Source organism: Nansenia antarctica (assembly GCF_963989245.1).
Source record: "Nansenia antarctica genome assembly, chromosome: 14".
In the NCBI taxonomy this organism is placed as follows: domain Eukaryota; kingdom Metazoa; phylum Chordata; class Actinopteri; order Argentiniformes; family Microstomatidae; genus Nansenia; species Nansenia antarctica.
The window spans coordinates 28,256,872-28,266,871 of NC_137684.1; the positions used below are offsets into that span (position 1 = coordinate 28,256,872).

Genomic DNA, 10,000 nt, shown 5'->3' on the forward strand with positions numbered 1-10,000 from the left:
CGCGAGACTGCTCTTCGTGGACTTCAGCTCCGCCTTCAACACCATCCTTCCAGACAGGCTAGTGACCAAACTACTAGACCTGGGTCTATCACACTCTATATGTGCGTGGATCAAGGACTTCCTGACCGACCGCCCCCAGAGGGTGCGGGTGGGCCCCCACACCTCCACAGCCCTCAGCCTCAGCACTGGGTCCCCCCAGGGCTGCGTGCTAAGCCCCATCCTCTACAACCTCTACACCCACGACTTCACCCCCGTCCACCCCAGCAACTACATCGTAAAGTTTGCAGACGACACCACCGTGGTGGGATGTATCTCGGGGGGGGACAAGGCGGCGTACAGGGATGAGGTAGAGCAACTGAGCAAGCTGTGCAAGGTTAACAACCTGCTGCTAAACAAGTCAAAGACCCAGGAATTCATCGTAGACTTCAGGAGGAAAAAGTCAGAGATCCAGCCCCTGCTCATCGACGGAGAGAGCGTGGAGAGAGTCTCAACCCTCCGATTCCTGGGACACAACATGCGGGATGACCTGGCCTGGAAGGACAACACAAAAGGCACCATCAAGAGGGCACAACAGCGGCTATACACCCTGAAATGCCTCAGGAAAGAACACAACAAGCAGGAGATACTGGTGGCCTTCTACCACGGCGCAGTGGAGAGCATCCTCACCTTCGGCATCTCCAACTGGTTCCACAGCTGCACAACAGCGGAGAGAAACGCGCTACAGAGAGTCGTGAGAACAGCACAGAAGATCACCGGCGCCCCCCTCCCCTCTCTGGAGGAGCTGTACAACACACGCTGTCTCAGGAGGGCCTCCAAGATCTCCAGGGACCCGACCCACCCTGGGCACGTACACTTTGTCAAGCTGCCCTCGAACAGGAGGTACAGGACCCCGGCCGCTAAGACAAACAGACTGAAGGACTGCTTCTACCACAGGGCCGTCAAGGCCCTGAACACAGAAAAGGCCTAAGTTCTGGGCCCAGGAGAGTCCGGACGGATTGTATGGCAGCTAGTGCTGAGGCACAAACATGTACATTTTCAAGCCTGCAAACTGTGACACTTTAAAATAATGTGAAAAAATACTCTTGTGCAATATGACAACCCTAGTTGACTATCTGTGCAGTATAGTACAGTGGATTGTGTACATAGCCTTTATTGATGTAAACCAGCTCCTTACCTTCTTGTGATTTTATGCTTTTATGCTTTTTCTAAAATGTTTTTTTTTTTCCCTTTCCTAACACCAGGGGAGCCACCCCTCCTAAATTTCGTTGTTTGGTACCTGTACTGTAGCAATGACAAATAAAGTCCATTCCATTCCATTCCATTCCACCTTCTGAAACATCAAACTCAAGCACCTTTCAAGGACTTTCAAGACTCAAATTCCCTTAAATATCAAGGGCCCAACACGGCATAGTTTGAGACAGATCTAGATGAAAATTGATATAATAGGAACTATTATCCGCTCACAGACAACAATTAAAAAGAGAGAGAGAATTCAAGCACTTTCAATGAACACAGACAGACTCTCACCTGTCCTTCTGACACACAGACAGACCCTCTCACCTGTCCTTCTGACACACAGACAGACCCTCTCACCTGTCCTTCTGACACACAGACTAGGGCTGTTACGATTCGTCGACGTAAGTTGGAACGACTACGTCAATACGTCGACTTGCGTAATGTGCGTCGGTGCGTCGTAAATTAAAAACTTTAAAAAAATAAGCAAAAAAATAATAAGCAAAAATGAAATGGCCTATCACAGCAGTACGTCTGCAATGAACGAGCACCTCAAGCGAAAGCATCCTGGAGCTCTTTGTGAAGACAGCCGCAAGATAGCACCACCGTAAGTCACTGTTGTATTTCTGTTCACTTTTCCGGCCGTGTATGAGTGAAAAATGGATAGCTACTAGCTAATGTTACACAAGCAATGTAGCTCACCACAGTTTGTATGTCTTGTCTTCTGGTGTTAGTAACGTTAGCTATGTAGCTGGCTAGCTACGGTAGCCTATTGTCATTGTGGTGCTCGCACCTACTGTACGTTATCTAGCTCGTAGCTCGCATGCTACGTTAGCATCAATTTAGCTAATAATAACATAGCAGCGAGAGTAACGTTAGCTAGCTATGTAGCTACTAGCTAGCTATGTGTTGTGGTGATGGACAGACTTCTAAATGGCCATGTTGGCATTCAAGTTGGCTAAACATAGCAGTGAGGTGGAAATTAAGGGGCCTACACATGAGAATATTATTTTTTTTTTTTTAATCGAACAGTAAAAAAAATATCGGTAAATTAGTCGTTAGACTAACCGAAAAAATAATCGCTAGATTAATCGTTAGAAAAATAGTCGTTTGGGACAGCCCTAACACAGACAGACCCTCTCACCTGTCCTTCTGACACACAGACAGACCCTCTCACCTGTCCTTCTGACACACAGACAGACCCTCTCACCTGTCCTTCTGACACACAGACCCTCTCACCTGTCCTTCTGACACACAGACCCTCTCACCTGTCCTTCTGACACACAGACAGATCCTCTCACCTGTCCTTCTGACACACAGACAGACCCTCTCACCTGTCCTTCTGACACACAGACAGACCCTCTCACCTGTCCTTCTGACACACAGACAGACCCTCTCACCTGTCCTTCTGACACACAGACAGATCCTCTCACCTGTCCTTCTGACACACAGACAGACAGACCCTCTCACCTGTCCTTCTGACACACAGACAGACCCTCTCACCTGTCCTTCTGACACACAGACAGACCCTCTCACCTGTCCTTCTGACACACAGACAGGCTGAACCTCACCTGTCCTTCTGACACACAGACAGACCCTCTCACCTGTCCTTCTGACACACAGACAGGCTGAATCTCACCTGTCCTTCTGACACACAGACAGGCAGAACCTCACCTGTCCTTCTGACACACAGACAGGCTGAATCTCACCTGTCCTTCTGACACACAGACAGGCTGAATCTCACCTGTCCTTCTGACACACAGACAGACCCTCTCACCTGTCCTTCTGACACACGAAGAGGTTGAAGGCGTTCTCCGCCCCCCCCCCCCCCAGGAAGATGTCGTCGTCCAGGCTCTCCTCGTCGCTCATCAGCCAGACGCTCATCAGACAGACCCTCTCACCTGTCCTTCTGACACACAGACAGACCCTCTGACCTGTCCTTCTGACACACAGACAGACCCTCTCACCTGAGCTTCTGACACACAGACAGGCTGAACCTCACCTGTCCTTCTGACACAGAGACAGGCTGAATCTAACCTGTCCTTCTGACACACAGACAGGCTGAATCTCACCTGTCCTTCTGACACACAGACAGGCTGAATCTCACCTGTCCTTCTGACACACAGACAGGCTGAATCTCACCTGTCCTTCTGACACACAGACAGGCTGAATCTCACCTGTCCTTCTGACACACAGACAGGCTGAATCTCACCTGTCCTTCTGACACACGAAGAGGTTGAAGGCGTTCTCCGCCCCCAGGAAGTTGTCGTCGTCCAGGATCTCCACGGCGCTCATCCAGTTGGGATTGAAGTCGCGAGCGATCTAAGAGAGGTGGGGGGGGGGGATGACCAGGGAGGGAGGGAGTTTGAATGACAGTGGCGCTGAATCCTAAGAAAGCACATCCCAGGTGATTCAGACATAAAAAAAACAACAACAACACCACCACAAGCTCATCTTCAGAGAGTTGAATGGACCCATCGCTAAGCCACGCCCCCTCCTATCGCTAAGCCACGCCCCCTTTGAAAACTCAGACAAACAAACAACGCTTCACTGACAGTGACTGACTGACCGACCGTGACTGAATGACATTCAATGACTTACAATGGCGGGAGTTGGCAAATTTCTGATTTTTAGATTCACCACAGCAAGTAATAGACATGTTTTTAAAGCTGACAAGAATATTTTGTCTAGAAGCTTTTCACCAACAGATATTAGCGAGTTGTTTGTCTGAGTTTTCTGCCTGTCGTGACTTTTGCTGTGATATGATTGGACAATTTCGATTTTGGGGCGTGGCTTAGCGATAGGTCCATTGCTAGAGCTCATACCACCCTGTACCCCTTTGCTGGTTTGTTTTACTAGAAGCTAAGCAGGGGACGCCTGGAAAAATCGCAAGAGTAGGCTTGTACTGGTGGTGTCCTGGCTAAATTCAGGGTTCCTACAAGTTTCAACAAGTCAAATTTAAGACCTTTTTATAGCTTTTTTTATACCTCTGAATAGAATTTTTTACCTATTCGTGACACCATATGATAGCTTTTTGTCATCCTCGAGGTGATGAAATTAGGGATTTCACTGCCATACAGACAAAAACGGAAGCGAATTGGCATTTTCTTTGGTTCCAGCTTGATTAATTTCTGCGTAAATAGATGTGGTCGGACTGATTTCCTTGCAGGATCTTTTAAGACCTAGCACCTAATTTAGACTGAATAACTGAAATGTAAGACCTTTTTAGGCCCTATAAATTGGATTGCTGGATTTTTGACTTTAAGGCTTTTTAAGACCAGCGTGGGAATCCTGTAAATTGCAAATCTGGCTCTCGTACGAGAACGTCCACCTAATCATCCCCTGCTTCCCATTGGCTGGTTCATCCCCTGCTACTCTTCCTCCATGTTGATGCTGATAGGAGAATATATTCAGTCAACTGCTAAAAAAAAAAAAAAAAGGATTAAACTTTCATGTGTCCATAGCCTACAAAAGGCTTCAGATGATACCACGGCAATCTTAGAAAGCAGAAACCTCATCTCTCCATTGCTCTAAAGTCCAATCAAAACATGACCTCTCTCGCAGCGAGAGCTCCACGAATAACAATTTCTCCAGACCGCCGAAAAATAAGCCGCAAGAAAGAACAACGTGAACACGGAGGGATCGCTATGCCGGGTAAATGAGAGAGGAACAATCCTTTGGGGGGAAACTCAGCCTGGAGGTGAGCTTCTTAAGCACGTGTTGCGCTGTCCCATGAGGGCACCACGAGGCCGGTGTGAAGGCACGGAACGGTCTTCACTCTCACCCTTAGCCCTTCATATCTCCCATGTTAACATCACTATGTTAATACAGCAACTGACCTTAGAGTTTAAGCTGCTTCTGTGAATTATAAGCAGGCCTTATTTGTCTGAAGATGATCATTTGCTATAATCTATGCATTCCATTAAAATCGACCGGGTTGAGACTAAAAAAATTACTTTATGATCGTTAAATTGTGTTGCGAATCCAAGACAATCCAAAACTAGACTGTGGACAATTCCAGTGGAAATTGCGAAGTGTGCTTGGCTGGCCCCCCCCCCCCGGGGCACTCCACTGCATCCCCCGGCGAAGACCGCGTTTCTCTAGCTCACCCAGGGGCCGAGCTAACTAGCACTAGCTAACTAGCGCTAGTAAGCACTAGTTAGCTAACTCCCCTGCACGTCTAGCTAACCCCTCTGCACGTCACTCAGACGCTTAGCTGTGGCGTTTTGAATATTACCCCATTCATTGTCTATGGGATTTTTTGTCCGCTAAACGGGGCATTGTGGGTAAACCGTATGCCGTAACCTTCCGTCGGACAATAGCAACGCGAGTTGGAACGAGCCGCACGTTTTGACACCTCTCATTGTCCACCTAGTGCCAAAACTGTGGGACAAGAAGCCGGGCCAAATGTTGCTATAATAATAAATATATATATATGTACAAGAACATTAAGTGTGCTTGCAGCCAGCAATATCTGCATTATACAACAGTTAGCTGATTGGACAAGAGGCATTCCATGAGTGGACAGGTAGTCAAGACCACATAAGTAAGTAGCCTTGAGAACCGATGGTTCTGGAGCCTAATGGCCCATAGGGCAGGAGCCTATCTCCTGTTTCCGTAGCGTGAGGCGGCTTAATGTACAAGTTAGTACACCCCCTGGACATGACGCTGGTATGAGGCAGGGTCTGACTCTTACCCCCTGGGGGGGGGGGTCCATGCCAAGGTCCATGCCACCTCCCCAAGGCAGCAAACCTAAGGGAAACACTGGAGGCACACAAAGCTGGGCGTTGAACTGCATCTGAAACAAATAAACATCGACATTCAGTCCGCTGAGAAGACCGAGGAACGTGTGTGTGTTCAGGTTGCCTAGTAACAGTCCAGTTCAAGTTTTTACGGCCATCACACTAGACTCTTTCAATATCTATTTTAGTCAGGAATCACTCAAGATTGTGCTGCTATACTGAATATCAGCACGGCTGTGATTATCTTCGGTACGAGGCTCGCTCTATAACAGCACTCCCTCTCGTGTGATATTGCTTAATTAAAATCCCGTCTCATAATTGTGAGACATTTCCAACGCATGACAGGAAATCGTACTCTTACTTAAACTAATTATTTGCATAGTGATTCCCGACTAAAATAGATATTGAAAGTCTAGTGTGATGGCCATGACGTACAAGGGTATTCGGACTATAAAGAGTAATGGACTGGACTGCACTTTTATAGGCCTAGCACCTTTATCCAAAGTGCTTTACAAGGGCCTCTCATTCACCCATTCACACACCAATGGCGGCAAGCTACCATGCAAGGCGCCGGCCCGCTCACTGGAAGCAATTTGGGGTTCAGTGTCTTGCCCAAGGACACGTCGACATTTGGTCAGCCGTGGCGCAAACCGCAGATCAGCCAACCTTGCGATCATTTGCCTCCGATTCCTGGGACACCACATGCGGGATGACCTGGCCGCCTGGAAGGACAACACAAAAGGCACCATCAAGAGGGCACAACAGCGGCTATACACCCTGAGATGCCTCAGGAAAGAACACAACAAGCAGGAGATACTGGTGGCCTTCTACCACGGCGCAGTGGAGAGAATCCTCACCTACGGCATCTGCAACTGGTTCCACAGCTGCACAACGCACAGAAACGCGCTACAGAGAGTCGTGAGAACAGCACAGAAGATCACCGGCGCCCCCCTCCCCTCTCTGGAGGAGCTGTACAACACGCTGTCTCAGGAGGGCCTCCAAGATCTCCAGGGACCCGACCCACCCTGGGCACGTACACTTTGTCAAGCTGCCCTCGAACAGGAGGTACAGGACCCCGGCCGCTAAGACAAACAGACTGAAGGACTGCTTCTACCACAGGGCCGTCAAGGCCCTGAACACAGAAAAGGCCTAAGTTCTGGGCCCAGGACAGTCCGGACGGATTGTATGGCAGCTAGTGCTGAGGCACAAACATGTACATTTTCAAGCCTGCAAACTGTGACACTTTAAAATAATGTGAAAAAAGACTTTTGTGCAATATGACAACCCTAGTTGACTATCTGTGCAGTATAGTACAGTGGATTGTGTACATAGCCTTTATTGATGTAAACCAGCTCCTTACCTTCTTGTGATTTTATGCATTTATGCTTTTTCAAAAAAAAAAAAAAAAAAATCCTTTCCTAACACCAGGGGAGCCACCCCTCCTAAATTTCGTTGTTTGGTACCTGTACTGTAGCAATGACAAATAAAGTCCATTCCATTCCATTAGACAGCAACTCTACCTCCTGAGACACAGCACCCCCCAAAGCTAGATATAGCTCAGGCTCATTACATGTGACTAGCTATGCAAGTAGGGAGCCGATCTATATTTCTGTATCCGTTTCAGTCAGATGCAACATGAACAGACTGACTATGACTGATTCCCTGATCAATCCATGGAATCTGCGGCGTCTACAACTTTGCGTCCCCTAAATTGTTGGATATTCCCAGTCAATCACTTAAAAGGATGACTGTGTGACAAGCTAACAGATAACAGGTTTTTCTTCAAAGGTAAAAAATGTTTTCATTTTAGACGCTTTACTCCAAAGCAACTTAAAACCGATACGTTTGACTAAGTAAGTGAATCATCTATTCACCAGTCAGAGCAGGAAAACTAATGTCTCCTCAGGCCTGGGGCCATTGGCAGTCGTGGTGCTAGAAGATGTTTTATTATTACACATCTCATCAGATTATGTTACTCCAAGCCAGACCAGTGGCCTCTAATGTAAACACAGAGAACGCAATTACTGTCTGTCTATTAAATGTGCATCATGCATTTGGTAATGTAAGTTGATCTACAGGTGTAGGAGGTAATCAAGTAAGTAAGTAAGTAAAGCTTTATTTATATAGCACCTTTCATACAAGAAACGCAGCGCTAAGCTACCATGCAAGGCGCCGGCCCGCTCATTGGGAGCAATTTGGGGTTCAGTGTCTTGCCCAAGGACACCTTGTGGCCAGCCGGAGTTCGAACCGCCAATCTGCCGAACCTTGCGATTGTTAGACGCCGGCTCTACCTCCTGCGCCACCGCCGCCCCCAGTTTACCGTGACTGTGTTCTCCACGCTGTCTGGGATTGTACCTAGCTGCCTGAAGCTAAAAGTTATTTCAACAGCAGCGGAGTTTAGCAGACAGGAAAACGAGTTAGCTCAGGTAAAAACGACTAATTTAGCAGAAAGGTGACAGGTTTGCACCCCTGCCTGTACATTAGACCGTGTTTCACAGGAAGGTGTTAACCTGATCCCAGAGGACCCGTCATGAGTAGGTGAAAATGACTTGGTGCTCCGAGTGCTAAACTTCAAACTTCACATAACTCACAAAGTCACAACGCGGAACAGACTGCCAACTGCCAACACCCTGGCGACATCCAGCTGGCTCGCTCACTGAGCTGTAAAGAGGTAGTCGGGCCTGGGACAGGGGCGGCCGTTGACAGGTTTCCTACAAGTTTCAACAAGTCAAATTTAAGACCTTTTTAGACCTTTTTTAGACCTCTTTGGATATATTTTTGGACCTGTTTGCGGCACCGTGTGATAGCTTTTTGTCATCCTCGAGGTGATGAAATTAGGGATTTCACTGCCATACAGACAAAAAAGGAAGCGAATTTGATTTTTTTTTTGTTCCAGCTTGATTCATTTCCACGTAAATAGATGTGGTCGGACTGATTTCCTTGCAGGATCTCATTTTAAGACCAAGCACCTCATTTTTAGACCGAATAACTGAAATGGTGGACCTTTTTAGGCATTATAAATCGGATTGCTGGATTTGAGACTTAACAGCTTTTTAAGCCCGGCGCGGGAACCCTGCATTGAGCCCCTTTTGTATCAGTCACATTTCAATGGTAGTGTTGTAGTTTTATATCATTTAATACTGATAATTAAGGTCTTTCTGCATGCTGGGGAATCTGGCTCTGGAGGAAGGCTTTTCCTTCCTGTAAGAGATTGTCTAGAATTGTGGCGCAGAAGATTATGATTGGTCAAGCAAGAGTAGTGACTTCATCAGGCAGGAAATTGCTATTTATACGGGTAAATGGACTGCACTTATATAGCGCCTTTTTTGCTGCTCCAAAGCGCTTTACAACGGCCTCTCATTCACCCATTCACACACACATTCACACACCAATGGCGGCAAGCTGCCATGCGAGGCGCCAGCCCGCTTACTGGGAGCAATTTTTGGGGTTCAGTGTCTTGCCCAAGGACACTTCGACGTGTGGCCAGCCGGGGCTCGAACCGCCGATCTGCCAACCTTGTGATCATTAGACGGCGACTCTACCTCGGCGACTCTAAGAAATGTCTTCCTTCTTCTAACACGACGACCGCCAACCGCCCCAGGCCTGAGCATAGACTTGTTCCTGCTGTGACTGGTGGACAGACGAACCGCTTACGTAGTCAAATGTGTTTGTTGTAAGTCGATAAGCTTTGGATAAAGGCGTCTGCTAAATGCCCAGAAACGCTAATGTAAATCACATAGCTGGCGCCAGCCAATCCGTCTACAGACAGTAAGTGTCCGTTAAGGCTAGTCACTTTGTCCCCGCCCCCTCTTACCTCCTCGAAGTTGCCCTCCATGGGCTTGTAGGCCAGCAGCAGCACAGACCTCATCAGGTCGCCCACCAGGATGAAGTCGCCCTTGGTCTTCAGGTAGAGCGCCATGATGTTGTTGTAGTGGTTACACTCCGTCCTCAGCTCCTTCTCCGCCGTCCACTCGTACAGACGCACCTGGGGGGGCACACGTCTGCTGTTACCCTGGACAAGCGTG

At 48.0% G+C, this 10,000-nt stretch overlaps 1 protein-coding gene across 1 annotated transcript in view; it reads right to left on the reverse strand.

The window, feature by feature from the left end:
- The window catches only part of ddb1 (damage-specific DNA binding protein 1), a 69,503-nt gene that overhangs the window by 11,746 nt on the left and 47,757 nt on the right, over window positions 1-10,000 (reverse strand). The window contains exons 22-23 of the mRNA XM_080545035.1: window positions 9,790-9,960; window positions 3,446-3,555 (exon numbers count right to left, since the gene is read on the reverse strand). Coding sequence (XP_080401161.1) covers window positions 3,446-3,555; window positions 9,790-9,960 — 281 coding nt within the window. The remainder of the gene's footprint in view (window positions 1-3,445; window positions 3,556-9,789; window positions 9,961-10,000) is intronic.